General features: G+C 42.2%; 1 protein-coding gene across 1 annotated transcript in view; it reads right to left on the reverse strand.

Annotated features, from left to right (window-relative positions):
* xpo4 (exportin 4) overlaps window positions 1–19,194 on the reverse strand; it is a 34,355-nt gene that overhangs the window by 8,255 nt on the left and 6,906 nt on the right. Inside the window, exons 3-13 of the mRNA XM_053627524.1 lie at window positions 16,880–17,021; window positions 16,623–16,761; window positions 13,818–13,934; window positions 13,559–13,712; window positions 8,115–8,227; window positions 2,766–2,923; window positions 1,456–1,630; window positions 1,067–1,243; window positions 754–896; window positions 523–668; window positions 155–332 (exon numbers count right to left, since the gene is read on the reverse strand). Coding sequence (XP_053483499.1) covers window positions 155–332; window positions 523–668; window positions 754–896; window positions 1,067–1,243; window positions 1,456–1,630; window positions 2,766–2,923; window positions 8,115–8,227; window positions 13,559–13,712; window positions 13,818–13,934; window positions 16,623–16,761; window positions 16,880–17,021 — 1,642 coding nt within the window. The remainder of the gene's footprint in view (window positions 1–154; window positions 333–522; window positions 669–753; window positions 897–1,066; window positions 1,244–1,455; window positions 1,631–2,765; window positions 2,924–8,114; window positions 8,228–13,558; window positions 13,713–13,817; window positions 13,935–16,622; window positions 16,762–16,879; window positions 17,022–19,194) is intronic.

Consider the following 19,194-nt stretch of genomic DNA (forward strand, 5'->3'; position numbering starts at 1 on the left):
AAAGCCAGAGAAACATGTGACCACTTCTACCGTCTGATAAACAAAGTGTCCGAGGGCTCTGCCTTCAGTGGTCATCCACGCTACTGATAGTCGTCAGATGTTCCGAATTGCTGGTGTTAACCGAGCTCGTCCGTCGACCTCGATCTCTCTTTACCTGATGACGGAGTCTGTCCTGTTGCAGCCCGGGATGGAGGAGGCTTTCTCCCCGGGCGAGCCGAGGATCTGCAGCGTGGTGTTGATATCCACCTCGGTGGAGTGTTTTATAGAGAACTCCATCACCTCTGTGGGGATCATCGGCGTCTCCCCCTGAGGGTCATCAGCTAAGAGGTAGCCTGTCACGACCCGGACAAAACGTAAATGAATATTCTGTTTTGCACTTTTCTGTAATATTGAGCGCTTAGAAACAGAAAATATTTCATTGACATTCTTGAAAAGTACGCATTTCCCCGGTTTTACTGTTAATAAAACATCAGAACAGAGTAAAGAAATCTTAGATTTTACTCTCTTCTATTTCAGACAGACCTGAGACTAATATGAGCCAGTGAATATCTTCATAGAGGTCATCTAAAACTCTCCGGTCCACCGAGTCTGGCTCCGACGAGGCCATGAGGTGCTGCTGGTGTCTCTGGAGCTGTCCATGAAGCCGTGTAACTCGGTCCTCCAATAAACTAATAACGAGAAACCGATCGACGGTGAATAGGAATTTCTTCAGTACTCAATACAAGGTGATGATGAGCGAGCGTGCGCTTTTACCTCGTAAGCAGAGGGATGCAGTGCTCTGCCGCAATGCGCCCCAACATTCCGATACTCGCTAGCTGATCTGAAAACAGTTCTCGGTCGTCCTCCTGCAATTCATTGATCTCCTCCTCTTCGTGAGATGCGACACCGTTTGCAGTCTAGACACAGAGACGAAGACGACCCAAAGGGTCACGACTGCCAGTTTACGTTACGAGTTCAGAATAATAATAAATAAATACATACATAAGCACTACAAATTTGTAGAAGAAAGGATTGAGAAAGATGGCTGAAATTATGCCATGTAGATGGATGGATGGACCGCTCTCACCAGGTTTCTGGTTCCGTCAGGGGCTGCAAGGTGACACTGAATGTAGGAGTTGAAGACCTGCACAGCCGGCTGGACAAAGCAGCCACGGGGGAAGTGCTCATCCTCCTGTACCAGCGTGAGCCACGACTCCAACAGCTTGTCATATGCTTCCATATAAACCATATCATCCTTATCCAGCTAAAGGAGACAGAAAACATAGCAGGAATGAACATGGGTTACAGTTAAGTGCGTGAAAACAATTAGCGTGCCTTCACAATCGGCCGACCTTAAAACGATTTCTTTGTCTATCTGATACGCAGAACGTATCAGATAGACAGTTGAGTTTAATCCCCAAAGGGCGTGACCTTTAGACGAATCGAATCGATCTGGGGATCGAGTCTAGTACTCACCACCTCTTCGAGGGCGGCGCTACGTCCGAAGGAGCAGGTGAGCAAAGTGAGGCAGTTGACGAAGGAGGAGAAGAGCTCGCTCGGTAGAGCCGTAAGAACGCTCCGGGGAAACGTGGCAATCAGATTACTGATAACGTTCGAGATTCCCACTGCCTCGGAGTCTTCGATCTCAATCCTGCGCACACGTGAACGAAATCGTTAGCGTTACACAAAATGATACTCCTACCAAATAAATAAATAAATAAATAAATAAATAAATAAAGTCAAGAAGACCAAGTGCTGTTATAAATGCAAACGGCCTGAATTTAATAAAGACAAATCAGTGACGCATGAATAAATAAATATATAAATAAATATATTTATTTATATATTTACACTCTGACGTTAAATAAAAGACGTTTAATTGCGTCGGTACTCCATAAACAAACTTCAGGGTGTACCAGAAAGAAAAAAAAATAAAAAATAAGCAAGCACTTTGTTTTCCTCAAAAGGTCAAAACTAAAAGTTACATAAGTGGAGTAAGTGGTTCAGACTAAACAACTGCATAAAAGTCAGGGATGGCGGTGGAATCTTATAATAGATCAAGTGTTGGAAAAGCTGTACAAACATCTGTCCCAGAAGAACCTTCAAGACTCCGTAGGAAGAAAGAAAAAGAAAAAAAAAAAAGCACTACCACAGCACAATGTGTGGGAATGTTTCGAATCACCAGAACTCCATTCATACACTCGTTTACGTTCTCGTGCTTTCGAGGTTGTAGGCAAATCGATTCCATTCAAATCCACACAGTGCACAACGGCCTGGATTGTCTGGATTCTTCCTCACAAAAAAAAAAAAAAAGCTAGAACGCGACTAGGGATCCGTTTCCCTTATGCTCAACTTCTACGGCTCTAACCCGTATCAGATGGATTTAAATTGCAAGCAGAGCAGTTCAATCACAACGGACCTGCCGCATGGTTTTCCGATGATGCAACTGGAAAAAAGCTCCAAAAATAGGTGATTATGGAGCTGCAAGTGAAGCAGAGAAGTAGAAGGAAGAATTGAGGAGAAAGACCCTGACTCGCTCCAGCAACGATGGATCGAATTTCAGGAGCCTGTCTGCACATGCATTAAGATTATCCTTCGGTTTTTAAACACGGATCTAGAAGACGCTTCAAAGTGAGCGCCAAACAGAACGTATGCCTATTTACCGATCACACTTCCGACTGCACATACACAGACAAAAGCACGCACGGATCGACTCGAGTCGAAGCGTGTCTTTTACGCTAAAAAGACTTGTACGACGCGTTAGACACGGTTTAATTCATGCTCACCCGTTGATCATGTTGAGTAGCCCCTCCACAAGGTGGGCCAAGTAGGTGACCTGAGCACTCTCATCTGGGAAGATGGGCCCGTGCATAGACGCCAGCTGGGCCAGGCACTGCAGGGAATCCTGGGCCATGTCGGAGTCTTCACGAATCTTCCTGTGCACCTGAGAAAGCCAATCGAAATTTTGTAAATCACGTACACGAACAGATTCCAAGATATGAAAAGTCGAGATCCAAACGAGCTACACGAAAACAAACAAAATCACAGGACGACACCTGAAAAAGACGAACATCCTCAAAGCGGTATGAATCAGTTTGCTTCGCCAACGTGCACGCTCCTCTCGGGTTAGGAGGCATGATATTAAAGACGGAGATAAAGCAGGACGATAGAAAATTGGGAGAGAATGTGTGTGCATGAGAGAGCGACCGAGAGCGAGAGAGAAGTAAAAAGGAAAAAACGGTGAGGCTATATAAACCCTGTAGGCATTCTGCAGCGGGAGGAACTGCAGACTGGCTCCCTGGCAGCTGATCAAACACACAGCTGGGGAGCTCACACACGGTCTTTCTGAATTACACAGAAAAGCATCTCTCTCGCATAAACACCCACTCCCCCTGCCCTTTTTCCTCGGCCTTACTTGAAAGGACGAATCTGTCTTTAATTTTGCAGTCGTGCAACGTACGCGAAGCCGCCTTCTTAAAACGTGAAAAGGTAGAGCGCGTGAAGAATCGGGAAGACCGCTCACCTAGTGAAGCCAAACTCTCTCTCCGTCGTCGTCACTCTCCAGATGCGCGACGCTCAACGCGAAGTCGATTCAAATCGCAGTTCGGAGATGCTTTAAAGTAAAATCGGCCTCTCTGCCATTTGCGAGGAGCGAGAGATCCCCGGCCATAGCGGTACCATGGCTAGGAGTGTGTGTTTAGTTCAGTGCCCTGCTCTCCCATACCAGAAGCACATGTGGTTCCACTGCAGAGCGGATGTTTGGCACAAAATCCTCTTCACTTCTTATTGGGTCTCTCTCTCTCTCTCTCTCTCTTTTTTTTTTTTTCTTTCTTTCCCCCCTCAGCTCGGTTTCTTTTCTTTTCTATCTCAGAGCCTTACCCTGTCTGTCCACCAAACATTCTGGCAAAGATGCTTCGAGTCCAAAAAGAAATAAACGTAAAGTTTCCATCTCTATGAAACTACGATTCGTAGTACACACTACTTCCTGTCTTCACAAGCTGGACAAAAGAGCTGCTAGGAGACCCATTACTGTTAACATAGTGTGGCACTGATCTATCTAGTGGAGGACTGGACTCCGTTTTCCACAGTGTGAAATCATTTGCTGAGCCGATACAGAAGAGAGAGAGAGAGAGAGAGAGAGAGAGGGAGGGAGAGAAGGGGAGGAGGTGAATGAGAGGTAGATGAGAGACAAAGCCAGAGAAAAAGATAGGGCTAAATAGAGAGACAGAGCGCAAGGCCAAAGTTACGTGGGCAGAAAAAACAGCTGCGCTTACGAACATCCACACCACGCAAACTATTCCAACTGCCTTGAATCCAACTATAGTTAGACTGACATATATTCATTTAGATGCCTCCTGTCAGACAGAGACAACCATTTTTAGGAGGAAGACAAAGCTTCTGTCCATCTCCTGAGCAGACCTTTTGTTCTCGATCAGATCATCACGGCATCGGCGTCTACGCGGATCCAGTTACTCAAGCAAAAGGGCAACTAATAATCAGCATTATCGCATCGATCTCAATCAGCGACGACAAAACACGAAACTGCTTAGTCCATAAACGAACCACACGTGCCTTCTGAAAGAGGACATGGACTGATCCGATTCCAACATTCCCTGGCTGCATGGGGGAAAAAATAAATAAATAAATAAATTGCAACCAAATTATGACCGCCATTTGCTAATCACGAGTATGTGTCCATGTGTATGAGGGACAGAGGGTGTATGCGTGTGTAAAAATAACCCTAAACCACAAACAAAAACACTCCTTGCTAGACTAGGGTTTGAGTAGGAAAATGTTAGTGTAGCCATAGCTTTATTAGGTGCGAGTTTATTTTGGGCTGTGCTTCATTCTCTCATCCTGTTGTCTTTTTCCAGGGCACGCCGAGCTACATCATCAAAAAGAGTCCGTCCCCTCAGATGGGACATGCTCGGGTCTCCCTGCCTGCCCAAGTGACAGGCCAAGGGGCTTCACGGGTCTGTTAAAAGGAGTTCTTCGATCAGGGGTCGTACACTAATCCAGCCTGCCGTCCGTCTATACTCACCTCTGACCCCTGCAGCGCATGGCCTCGTGTCCCACCTGCCCCTGTCACAGCTGAGAGTATAGCACATAATGTCAGGTATGAGCATAGAAAAACACACCACACACCGAGATATGGAGAGAGAGAGAGAGAGAGACAGCTGACTACGTTTCAACCTAACAAAAACAATCCCTTGACCCTCTGCAAATAAAGCCAAATGTCACACAGACAAAGCAAAAACACCCTGATGAAGCCTGACAGACTGTACAGAAGCCTCTGTCTGCGCTTATATTTCGTCCAGCTGTACTACTCGTTGTTATGATACGATGAGCTCTTGATATTTGTTCTCTCACTGAGATTTCCTGGCCAGTTGGGGTCGCGGTCCTTTACTACAGAGGACATGAAGCACAGATGAGATTCAGCTCATTTCAATGTCAATGAGAAGGCAGAAACGCCACACTGCTGAAACAGGTTGAAGACGCCGGGATTTCCCTTGACCCATGTTAATTCATCTGGCAGCATGAGCAGCTGGCACTGATGGAGTAAGTATAGCAGTATTTGGCAGTTGATGGCTCAGGGAGACTATGCATACGTAATGGAAGAACGGGGAAGTCGTGCTCTGGATGGTGACGGAAAGATGACGGATTTGTTCCAGACATCAGGATCTTTTCGATCAGACAGCCCTGCCAGATTTATTTAATTTTTTTCATGAAACTCTTAAGATGTCACTTTGTTTCAACCAGCTTGACTGCTCTGGCGTCTTCCTCGTTACATTTTTTTCTTCAGCGTCAATCGCATTCTCTTACAGATAATTATTCCCCCCCATTGTTATTGACAATTAAATGGTCAATTTTATTCACATGTCCATCAGACGGTCTGTTACTCGAAAGGAATGACATTACCTTTTAGGCTACAAATCAATTTCTGCACATGAATGCATTGTACTGACCATGACCATTATAACGAGACTGATATTTTACAGTCCTATAGATATTTTACAATGTGAGAGAAAAAATGTGTGTGTGTTATGAGATATACAATATTAATTACTGGACATTTAATGTACAATACATTCACAGAATGCTGTTGGTGTCCAGTTCATATACACCCAAGACATCACTAGTACTGTTTTAAGGTTTAACAAGACTCATAGATGAATGAAGACTGAGCAATTCAACTTGCAAGGTCACAAAAGTCTAAAAGGCATTAATTAGGGGATCAGATGGGCTTTATCCATCCATCCATCCATCCATCCATCCATCCATTTTCTCTACAGCTTATCCTCGGGGCACGAGTCGAGGAAAGCCCTGGATGGGGAGCCAGCCCATTGCAGGGCACAATCACACTCAAGTTCACACACTACAGATCAGCCTATAACACGTCTTTGGGCTGGGGGAGGAAACTGGGGTAACTGGAGAAAACCCCCGAAGCACGGGGAGATCATGCAAACTCAACGCACACAGAGTGAAGGCGAGTCTCAAACCCCCAACCCTGAAGGTGCGAGGCAAACGTGCTAACCACTAAGCCAGCATGCCCCCCTAGGGACTTTATTATTAGGATTCCTCCATCAGGAGGAAAGCTATTGTTATTGTTAGTATTCTTCTTCTTCTTCTTCTCCGTATCTCCCTAAAGTGCCCAATAACTCAAGATCTAAAATGGTAGGTGGTTTTGAAATTTGGCACATTGATACTACAGGCCACGCGTAACTCCCACACCACAAATGGCCCACATGAGCCCATAGGTGGCGCTACAGGCCACGCCCAAAATCTATGTGATTTTCCCCTCTGCCCCACAAGTCCAAAAAATCTGAAAATTGGTATACATGCCTTATTTCTCATGGGGAACAAAAAGGCCTTCGGACCCATAAAGTCCGCCATGACAGATGTTGAAAATTTGTCCAAAATTACAAAAATCTTCTCCTCATGAACCGTAGGTCAGATTCAAGTCAAGATGACTTGAACTGTGGTGCATATGTGTGGGATAAATGTCTTTCTATAGGTTGATGAGCAATAAGGAATCAAATAAAAATTGGCAGAGCTATTTACATATTGGTGAATTGACAACTGTTGCACATATTTCTTGTGTCCATAATTCAATGGAACATTACCCTTATGGACTTGATCTATGCCAAGCCCAAAGAGGACATTACAGTACGTTACCATGTGCGATGGCAACGTCATATCTTCAAAAACAATGACATTAAAAGGAATATTATCTTTGATAATATAAGTTATAATATGTTTAACAATATCATTATCATCTGCTAGATGGCGGTGTTTGTCTTGGATCAAGCCAAAGCACACTTCGTTCAGATTAATGTTATAGCAGCACAGAGTAAATCAAATTAATGTTATAGCAGCAGGAATCAATTCAAAATAATGTTAAAGTAGCGTTTTATCAGCACAAAATAATTCTCCAAAATTCTCACTGACTCCTGAGTTTTCTCTACAAAGATCATTTTGTAGCAAGAAAGCTACAAAAATGAACTTAAAATCTGCCATTGATCCAAATGCGTTGAGAACGCATCTGTAGGACACATTTCTCGACCATGTCAGTTTTGAAATGGTCCGCAATCTTGACGAGGAATCCGCCATTGCTGCTTGCAGCTATATTTATTATTATTAAGAAAAGCAAGTTTAAAAAAAAATAAAAATCATTCTCAGTCATCAGTTGCAAGTACCAGGAAATTGGTAGAAAGCAACAGACACTGCAAAGTAGTGATCGCTTACCTTCGCATCTGAAAGCTGACAGACCGACTGCAATTCCCATCCAATTTAAAGTGAAGTGCTCCCACATTACTGACAGTGTTCTCATTTGGAGCCATGATAACAAAGTAATTGTGATCGTAAATGTTTATGGACGGATGAACGGATGGCTGTGTGGATGGGTGTGTGGATAAATCGAGAAACAGAGATAAAAGGGTAGAGCTTGGGAGGGTCAATGCTCTAACCACACCAACACAAAACATAGCGTCCTTTCAAAAGGAAACAAACAGGAAGTGAGTGGGTAAGGAGAGCATCATGCAGCAAAACTACATAAGGATTTGTTTATAAGGAAATCGCACACATCTGCACCAAACAATGCCAGTGAACGAACGATAAACCAGGAGATCACTCACCGTAAAGAAGAGGTCCATAACTCTGTGGTCCAGAAGCGCTTCCCTCCACGACTCTGTAGGCTTCAGCATGACATTCTGAGTGGCTTCAAACATGGCAATGTAGTGTCTGCCCAGTGACGTCTTGGTTAAGGTCAACAGCATCACAAAAGTCACACGGCGGTCCTGGAACGTGAAAACGTTGCTACTGCGCTTGTTTCACCTTCTCGGGTTCGTTTCTGTCAAAATAGCTCTGTCTGCAGTGAAAAGGTCTCTACGCTGGTTATCTTCCACTTGCTTCAAGCTATCCCTCTTTCTGACTCTTTGAGAGTGTTACTACAGTTAAACCCAAACTGTCCCCTCCCACAAAGTCTGTACCTCAAGGTCACTCACTTAATAACCCATTGGAAAAAAAGAGGGAGACAGGGAGGGATGGAGAGAGAGAGAGAGAGAGAGAGAGAGAGAGAGAGAGCGCAAAATAAAGAGAGAGAGAGAGAGAGTGTCTTCCACAGGAATGTATGATCAAGGCCAGTTACCGGCAAAGGCCAAGCATTCCTCTGGGCTGGATCTACAGTCACTCCCTACACACACACACACACACTATAGTAACAACATAAATATGTAGTACAGCAATAAAGACATACAACTCCAAACATCAACACACTGAAAAAGGTGCCAGTTTAAAGCACTGTGTGTGTGGGAAAGTTTGAGCAAGTGGTGAGTGTGTGTGTTGTCGTCGTCGTCTCCCCCAAACCAGGCCTGTCCTTATGGCTTTTTAAATATAGCACTGGGGCAATAGAACTCTGTGTGACCCATGTTAAGGAGGGGAGAGGAAAGCAGAGCTGGAGCCAAGCCTTCAACACCACTGCCTGCAATATGAGCAAAATAAAGTGGGAATCAAGTATGTCGGTATTGATCCATATTTGCATCCATACTCAACAGGATGGGGGAGGGAAAAAAAAAAAAATAGCACTCTTTGAGTGACATGCCATATGCTTCATTCGTTTGCCAAGAAGGAAACAATACCATACTGTTCTCGATGTTACAGGTGTGTATGGAACATGAACTGCTGGCCTTCGTCTGCATATTTGACGGAAGAAAGTGTCATCCTATCTGTTGCCCAAGTTAGAGACAAAAGCGTACAACACAACACCTTTTGACTTTATGAAGACAAAATGGCCATAGACCTGGCTAATGGCTTTGGAGAAGAAAAGGTAGGAGTATGGTTTAAGAGGTATACGAGATATACAAAAAAAAAAAAAAAAAAATTGCCCTACATGGATGTGGAGTAGAATTACAAACATAAAAAAGTATTTAAAAGGAAAATTCCCCTCAATTCCCTTGAATGCCAGGTCAGTGGTTATGCCGCAGATGTTCACGGAATCGGAAATTAGCGCACCGTTAAGACTGAAGGGAAGGAGGAAGGGAACTAGTATGAGAAGATATCAGGAGTAAAATGAGGTATCTATCCATCAGCAAGACTGTTCTGGAAATGTCCGTACGAGGAATATGAGCTCTAGACAGATAAAGATGCACACATCTTGCTAACGTAATAATTACAAGAGTGCTGAGTGGCACTCGGTGACAGCCAGCCAAGACGTGCGAGGGATATTACGGTCTTTAAGTGTCACTTCCTCCCCTTTAAGACTCCATCACTCCCTCGGTGTAGGCACGAACGCTTCAGGAATGCCGTCTCTACACACTCGTCCCTCCCATCCAATAACACATGTCCTGGAAAGCCACTCCTGTTTTGTTTGTCGTCGTCCGTCATCCCCCTCACCCATTCAGAGCACCTGACTGACACAAGGCCCAGGCTTGACCTGCCCCGCAGCAGCTAAAGCTGAGGAGAGACATGGAGTGGTAGAGGAGCAGCAGGAGCCGTGTCTAATCTCATATGACACCTCCACACACACACACACACTCCAGGAGCAAGGGGGGGGGGGGGGGGGACAGATGCCACACATGCCGGAGCGGAGACTACATACACACTGCGGCACTTTGAGTGGAATAAAGCAGACGCGGCTGTCAGGAACACATTTTTGAGCACAGGCCTTAAGTTAACATGTGTGCACGCACATCCGTGCAGCACACATACTGTCCCCATGAGTGCCCTTAATAAATGCTCTTCGTCCCAGAGGAGCATCTCCTCCACGTACCACCCAGTCAGCAATTACTGTGATCTCGGTCTGTCTATACAAACACACCGAGACACATGCGCCTGCTCAACATTCCTGGCAGATCCTCTGAGACTCGCGTGTTTAAAGGCACACTTATCGGGAATGATAAAGGCACAGGCACTCTTTGAAAGTGATATGTGATCCTAGTTGGTGCTGCCGCCAGCCCGGATCCCTGTAAACAGACAGAGAGGCACACGGCCTGCCTGAGTGGGATTAGCACCCAAAAGAGCTAACGCACACCCATATACAATCACTAGCACGTGCAGCCCATGATAGATCACGGAAAGCGACACGAAGGCACATGTAACATAACTAGCAACAGCAGAGAATGAAGTAGCATAACTTCAAATGGAACACAAATGCGTGGTGCGAAACAGCCGAGACCGTCAGGCAAATCCCAATCGTTTCCTAATAGAAGAGGAGCGCTTTAATAACCACATAAAAAGGGTATCATTTTCCAATTTCTTTATTTCCTGCATCATTTTTGCGCTTTTATTTAATTGCCTCTGTATCAAGACCTTTGTTTAAACTCTTAAATAACAACTTTCTAACCGTAGCTCTGCACAAGATGTTCTTCCACACCTAGCATACCTAGATTTGCGCAATATTAATTTTATTCCTGATTGAAAATTTTCCAAAAGAATAAAAGGGGGGGGCGGGGGGGGGGGGGACATAGCACGTTTAATCCCCTTCTAATTATCATCATCATCATCAACATTAACATTATTTGTAAAGTGCAAAATCTGACACTTTGTTGTAGGCCTACTTTATCTTTTTACCTTAGAGCATTTCCTGTTTTGTCTGAAACCTGAAAGAGCCGTTTTGATCATTGTCGGTCAATACGTTTCAGCATCACATGTAATAAATACAGTAAACCGATGTTAAATATATATTTGTCTGACGTTAGCCGAGTTGAACATACACTACCGGTCAAAAGTTTAGACGCAATCATTCTTTATTTTTACACATTTAAAATAATAATAAAGTCAAACTCTGGAATAACACAAATGGAATTATGGGAATTATGTTGCGAAAATAAATAAATTATACTTTAACACTTGTTATCAGGTTGATATTCTCTTCCTGAGGCACGCAGGTGCTAACGGCTATGCAAACATCAGGTATCACCGCTTTTGGCGGATCATAAAGGCGATAGATCCTTCTCTCTGACAGACTCGGATAATGCCTCTTTTTAAAATTTTTTATTTATTTATAATACTCATCTCGTCCCAATCATGTAACAATCGTAGCAACGGACTGACCCATTTATTACTGACAGGCAAAGGTAACTCAGATCCCTCTCAGTTAACCCCACTCGACGAAGACCGGCCCCTGAGGGCTCATACAAAAGGCCTCTGTTTGAAAAGATCAACGGGAGTTGTACTACCTCCTTCTCCGTCTCTCTCCATCTTTTTATGGCCTCGATGTTACTTAAAGACCCATATTTCTCAACCTTAAGGTTCCATGTCTCCGCCATACGGCGTCCAGCCACCACCGAAACATCCAATACCATCAACTTTAGTGGTTCCTCCATCACCAGGTCAGGCTTGATGTATGAGTGTGCAGTTGCAATCACAGGCTCTGTCCATATACTGCATCATCAAAGTAGACGCCCTTTTCGCCTACAATTTACAGAAATGTATTCTTGGCGTTTTCTCGACCGATTTCTTGAGGAATTTCCCTGAGATGCTTTTTAAACAGTATTAAAGGAGTTCACACCGACCCCGGACTCTTATCGCCTGCTTTTCGGAATATTTCCCTCCGAGTCGCCCGTTTAAACAAATATTATTTTGTAAATAAAATGTTAGTTTTCTAATGAAAGAAATGAACACGTCGGCACGATTATATTTTTCTCTACAACACAGATTTCAAACATTTAATCACACACCTTCGGATCAAAAGGTTGTTAACATCATGAGAAACAGTCGAGTGTCCACAAACTTTTGACCGGAAGTGTATATTGACGGATTAATCACGTCGTTTGGCATATCTGCTGTTTTACTGGGAAGAAAAAGGCTGCTCTTTTGGTGTGTTTTTGAGAGATAACTCATACTACTGTTACCTTTCCTGCTCAGGCGAGCCTCTTTTCCTGAGGAACTGGAGTGCACTAACCATTCTGCCACTCTGGGGGAATTTTCCGTATTCATCATGTTTTTTTTCTCCCCTTCACAATGATGAATGGCCAAAAAAGAGAGCGACACCGTCTGTCTGTGTGACACGCTCACAGCCTCGATCTCCAGCCCAAACTACAACACGCATAATCCAGTGCACCCTTCACGTTAACCCTTCACTCTCCAATGTTTTTGTGGAGCTCCCATGCATCCCTTTCCAAATTAATGCAAGAACAACTCAATCACGTTTCTAATAAATGAACATTTTCAACATGCGATTTTGAAAGAAAAAAAATAAAATAAATCTATTCAAATCGAACGGGAATAGCAGATCAATAAGCAAAGAATGAAGCAGAAATCAGTGCCACGATGTATAAAGCCACTCAGAAACTCTGGGCGTAAGTGCCAAAATATCAGGAACATTTCAGGCCACTTACTCCACACTTAGAACGGGAGAACAGAAAGGATAAAAATACGTCAGCTTTCAGAGTACTCTTAAATGAGTCAGTATTTAGCAGTGCTCATTTAACTGCTAAGAATAGAGAAAGGCGGCAGCACCGAGACGGGAAAGACAGGCACGCTAGTCAAGATGTACTACGATCAAATGATGACGCAGAGCTCATAACGGCATTAGCCTTTTGTACAGAACAGAATGATCAGTAAACAAATATCTCCAGCCACACTAGAAGAAAGGCTGATTCAGGCACAGCCGTTTCAAACGTGTTGCACGTGCTCACCTGGAGGCTCGGTCCGCCCGATCTCGAAAGTAAGATGATGTAATATGCGGATTGTAAACATAAACGACCAGTTATGAAGTGCTTCCACTTTTAGTTTGAGAAGAACGGTTTACTTGCACACTAACCAAATTACATACCGTATTATGAGCAGTTATACTATCAAGAGCTCTGGTCGTCAGTCCGTGTCTGTACCTGTAACAGCTCCGTCTGAGAGACTGCTCAGGGAGTTAAAATACTTTCTGTATGGTTGTTTTTTTTTTTTTGCTTTTTAAATACAGCGAGTTGTTAAATGAGGAAATAATAGACTACTTCAGAGCAGGATATTTTTAGGAGCAGTTCTCAGAAGCATTCTACACAGGCTACTGGCTCAGAAGTTCCGTCCATTCCAAATTAAGAACAACGCAAACGTACACTTTTTTTTTTTTTTTTTAAAAAAAGGATATGATTAGGTGGGAGAAAGTTCCAGCTGAGCACTTGATTAGCCAGTGCTAGATAACGCTGGAACACGGACGACATCTGAGCATTGAGGTTCTCCCTACGACTGAACTCCTGCAAAACCTCCATGTTGAGTACAAAGATCTGCTTAAGGTCATCCTCCTACAAGAGAAGAATGCACACGTACATGGAAAGAAAAAAAAAAAAACCCTGAATAATACAAAACAACACAACAGTAAATGATCAAACGTAGAAAAGAGGGCTGACCTGAAAAATACGCTTGCAGCTGCCATGGAACTCCATACTGAGGCCAATGTTACTGGTTTTATTGGAGCTGGAGAACTCGCTTAATAAAGCTGTCAGGATGGAGCATGCCAGTGTTTGCTTCAGAGACAAAAACAGCCAGAAATACATAGAAATTACTTGAAAATTACCATAAAACAATGCAAAAAATTTAAAGATACACTACAATTAGTCTTCAAAAACTCATTCGTGCTCCTATCTTTAGTGTGATACAGGGTGGAATGGGTAATAAATAAATAAATAAATAAAGGTCATGAATCGTTCGTTAACTTTTATTTATTCATTCCCATTTTTATATTTATTCATACATACAAGCGTTCATTTAGTTTTATATTTATTTATATGTAATTTTCTTTGAAAACTCTGATCTCTATCGTTTCGTTAGACCTGACGCTTATACGTGAGCTCTCAACCAATCACGCACTGAGCTACGCAAGGACCGCCTCCTCATTTGCATGTTGCACTCGAAAAAGCAAAAAGAAATGTATAAATAAATAAATGGAATAAATAAATAAAAGAACAAATAAAGTTAAAAAGAATTTTAAAAAAATACATTTAAAATAAATACAGAAAATAAATGGAGGAAAAAAAATGAATGCAAAAATAAATTTGGGATTAAATATAATTAAAAATGAATGATTTGTTTTATAAAGGCATTTGTTTCTCTATTCTCAATTTGTTTTTAATTTAGACCTTAGCACAAAAAAAAAGCAAATTCCACAATATTCAGAGATTATTGCAATTTTTCAAAATTACAGCAGATTTTCCGCAGATTTGGGCCAAGAAGCGTCGTGTGACGTCATCACAACATGCATTCAGCCAAAGCCCTCTTCGATTCACATTCACGTGCCTCGAACGTGAGTACAGCTAAAAGGTCTCATTCACTAACAAACATCACTGTGAAAGACCGCGCAAAACAATTGAAGGCAACTGCGATTTCGCCAATTCAAGTAGTTTTCCGCAAAAAAAAGAAAAGAAGCAGAAAAACTCTGCATATTGCATCGCAAATTTTTATAAAGCGTTTTTGTTTGCAACAACCTTAAACTATTTTTTTTTAAACTACAAAAACTGCTAAATCCTGTGGCTAAATGACTAAAACCGAACCCGTCAGTCCAACAAAGCACTTAAGAAGCACTCAAGCGCTTGGGGTATGAACTGTTATAAATAATTATGGTTATATTTCTGTCAGAATTCATTCATACCACTGACTTCCAAACTGGAGTCGCTTATTTGGCTAGAATTTGATAGAAACACAATATTTAAGAGAATGTAGAAGATAAATCAAAGCTTCCGTTCACTGCTTTGCACTGCATCGATTACTTATCACCTTAGAATTTGCGCAAATGACGACACTGTTTGCCCACCAACTAACAAAACAAAGCGTTTAATATCTATTAACAAGGGATGCACCGAATGTCCGGCAACCGAAATTATTCGGCCGAAAATAGCAAAAAAAGCATTTTTCAAATAAGTGAAAAGGCTGAATAAATTTGACCGAACAATGACGTGTTTGATGACGCGACCAAATAGCCTAGTAACCAGAGTGAGACGTGCGAATGTCACGACCTCAATGAGGGGGCACGCGCATGCACGAGCTACGTGCTCTTCGGATGTTTACTGTGGACATGTGCGTTTTTGTTTCTGTTCTGGAGTATTCTGTCACGTCGCGAGACGTAAGGGAGTAGAGTACGGAAGCAGGTAAAGACGTATTTATTTAAGGGCAGGCAGACAAATCCAATTCGTAATCCAAAAAACTTAGTCAAGACAGGCAAAGGGTTATCGGGTGACCTGCAAACAGGCATAAACGGAGCAAAGCAGGAATCAGAGTCGCGGTCACAGAAAACAGGGTCAAAACAAGAAACATGAACTAGTACTATGGACTGGGAGCGGAAAAACCAGCGGGGACTAAATCTAATCTATAGTTTAAACTAACTAAATCTATCACGGTACATAACATTAACAACGTATCTAACTATATTATATCTACTATAATACTCCGCAAGGTGTACAGGGACGCGAGCGGTATATAGCCCCAATATAATCAGCCGTATAGAACCCAATAGAACCATTTTTTGCACTCGTCAATGCACTTTTTGTTGTAGGCTACAGTGTGTTCCATTCTTTCAGCAGTCAGTTATAGGCCTAACATCGGCTATTCAAGGGGGGCTCAAAGATGACCACATCAAAATATTTTTATTTTACTCATTTATTTATTTAAAGTTATATTGTGCCTTGTTGGTAGCCTATGCCTGCTGGAGTGAAAAAAAAAAATGTTCAGTGTTAAATAAATATTTTGAAATTGTAGTTTTGTAATTGATTTTTTTTCTTTGAAAAACAAGACAAAATAGTAAAAAGCACATTTTGACTATTTAATTTATGCAATGGTGAAAAAAATGGCAAAATAAATGGAAAAAACGCGGAAAAAACGTGTTCGGTATTTGGCCTTCGGCCAAGTTTTTCATTATATTCAGTTTCGGCTTCGGCCAAGAATTTTCATTTCGGTGCATCCCTAATATTAACCTTTATTACTAGATACAAAAGTTAACCCGAGTTTTAGGTTGCCATACACACAAGCTCAAAGTTTTTTTTTCCCCTCCTTTTTCCAGGAGTGACATTTCTGTCTCGCCTCATTTCCCTACAGTCCAGTAGACACACAGCACCCTCTAGTGAGCAACATGATCAGATGGCATTATCCTTCCCCGAAGCTGTATTAGTGTGAGATGTTGCGCTCTTATTAGTGAGGTTTTAAATCTATTCTCATAAGCTTACCACTGTAGGATTGCCACTGCTGATAAGCTGGCTGACCTCATGGAAGATGCTCTTACAGTTGATGGATTTGTCTAATGAACCACGTTTCACGATAACCGCAACGGCCAATAGAATCTGTTCTCGAACGTACTTCTGCAAACTGAGGATGAGGAGAGAAGGGAAGTTAAAAGAGCAAAATAAAAGTGCAACAATGTATCAGGAAAAGCCAATAGGAGAAACACAGGAACCAAATCGGTTCTTTCTACGGTCACACTTACTTGGGTCTCTGTAAGACGTAGGTGAGGAGGAATGTTCGGAGCGACTCGATACTGTTCTTCTCCAGCAAGATCCATTCTCTGACCACAGCCTCCATTATGGCCGTTGCAGCCTGGAACAGCACATAGTCCACCTTACTGGTCTCTGGAAACAGAAACAGTAACACCGCTCTGTTAAACTAACACTGCTGGGGTATTTCAGCTTAAAGCTGCAGTATGGAACTCTTTTTGGTTAAAAATGAACAAACAACAATGATTGAGCAAGTGTGTAAAATAACAATTATTGAGCAAGTACGTTTATAAAAAAAAAAAAAGTGTTCAAACCGTCTCCTTACCTTACCCAGATTCGCAACGGTAAACTTGTAATAATGATTTATAGTTTGCGCGGTCATTTGCGTGGCCATTCGTTTGACGTAACCACGTGAAGGCTGTCTGTAAACAGGACGGAGCAGACCCGGCTACTATATTGCGTGTGCTGAGGATGGTGGAGTGTTTGTAGCTTGTCCTTACGACACTTGTTTAGAATTTAAACTTGTCATCTAGAAGGCTGCTTTAATCTGATCGCTCTAAACGCAATCATCACTGACATCTGGGGAATCAGCGGTTATCAAAACCAGAAAACCTCGAACTGCGGAGAGCCTGCAGTCAGAAAGGAAAAGTGACAGAGCACGTGCTAAAACGAGAATAAATCTCGGCATGGCTTTTGAGAGGTGGTGAAGACGGCGAGATCTGAAGAGATTGAAGACTGACGCAGAGACGGCTTTTTTTCTGCCAAACAGGTAAGACCTTTAAGTGGCGCAATAGGTACATAACATTAACACACTTTTGCGCTAGATTCAGCTAGACAGAGTTTCCTATGTTGATCTGTTTTGATCAGTGTGGTAAATTGCACTTATTTTCTGTTCGCTCTGAGAGAGTGCAACTCGCCTCCACACCAAGAAAACCATATCCGCCGCCACCTCCACTGTCAAGTACTGGAGCAAATATACAACCCACACGAATACCACAAACCATCAGATGCATCTCTGTGGAGGAGCAGTGCCGAAATCACAACCCACATTTTATTTATTTATTTATTTTTAATTTTTTTAACTTGGCAAGTAACTTGCAGTTTTATGTTTCAAACAGAGATGGCGATAGAGAGGCAAAAGCTCACTACTGCGGTTTTAACATAACACATTCGCAAAGCAATGTGTATACATTCACCACACAAGACAACCAGTTCAGGAAATTATGTTTATTCTATTGATTATTTTTAGATTACATTTATTCATTCAGCTGACAAATGTATTCACTGCGATATACAACTGAGACAGGGTACAGATTAGTAGTTGAGAGTACAGGTTGCTCAGCTTGGCAAAACTCCCATTTACAATTTATTGGAAATGATCTGAGCTGCTCACGTGCGCCAAACTACATTAAATCAATCACAGTAAGCTTTGTAAAAAATTTGGTAACAACTGACAAAAGTAAACACGACAATCAAGGCTTTTGCTCACCTTTAGTGTGTGTATTTGTGATGGAGCTGACTGTATTTCCTGTCTAAGTCGGCTGATTATTCTCATAACTCTTCTGCAGAACTGAACGGCATGTCCCAAATAAACAACATTCCTTCCTACATAACTACACTCTAAATAGGATGCCTACATGGCAGTAGAGTGCTATTTGGGACACAGCCCAAAATTTTCATTGAATGTGTACTAACTGCAGCCGTTATAGTAGGGCTGCACAATTAATCGAATATCGATCGCGATTACAATTTTGACTGCCCACGATTAAATGAACATGATCGCCTGCGACATTAATGTTTCAACAACCGCCATCGTTTATTGATCCCGCAAAATGACCTGAACTTTCACCTGCTCGTGTAGACACAGCGGCTTCACACGGAGCAAATAAATAATAATGCTATCGCTACAAGGTGGGTTTAATTCAAACTTCTTTATTAAATAATTCCTCACCAGTCACAATCAAGAGTAGCAACTGCTCCGTCTGTAAACATACAGTACACTGCCGCGTTCCTTCACGAACCCTAATTCACTTTATTTAAACTCACGGTTGCCAGATATCACTAGAAATGTCAACTCCAGTTTCCATGTTTTGATTAATCCCCCAAAACACAATATTATCAGCAGACATGGACACTGTACTGGAGAACCGATATAAAAGGAACAACAGATAAACAAACAAACAAACAAACAGAAAACTAATAAAATATAAAGACCGAAAATGTGCTTAGTAATGAATAAATAGTTTCATATAAAAATAGATATTATAATAACTTTATAAAATATAAATAAAAAGATAAATTAAATGGT

This window comes from Ictalurus furcatus, chromosome 6 (genome assembly GCF_023375685.1).
Source record: "Ictalurus furcatus strain D&B chromosome 6, Billie_1.0, whole genome shotgun sequence".
In the NCBI taxonomy this organism is placed as follows: domain Eukaryota; kingdom Metazoa; phylum Chordata; class Actinopteri; order Siluriformes; family Ictaluridae; genus Ictalurus; species Ictalurus furcatus.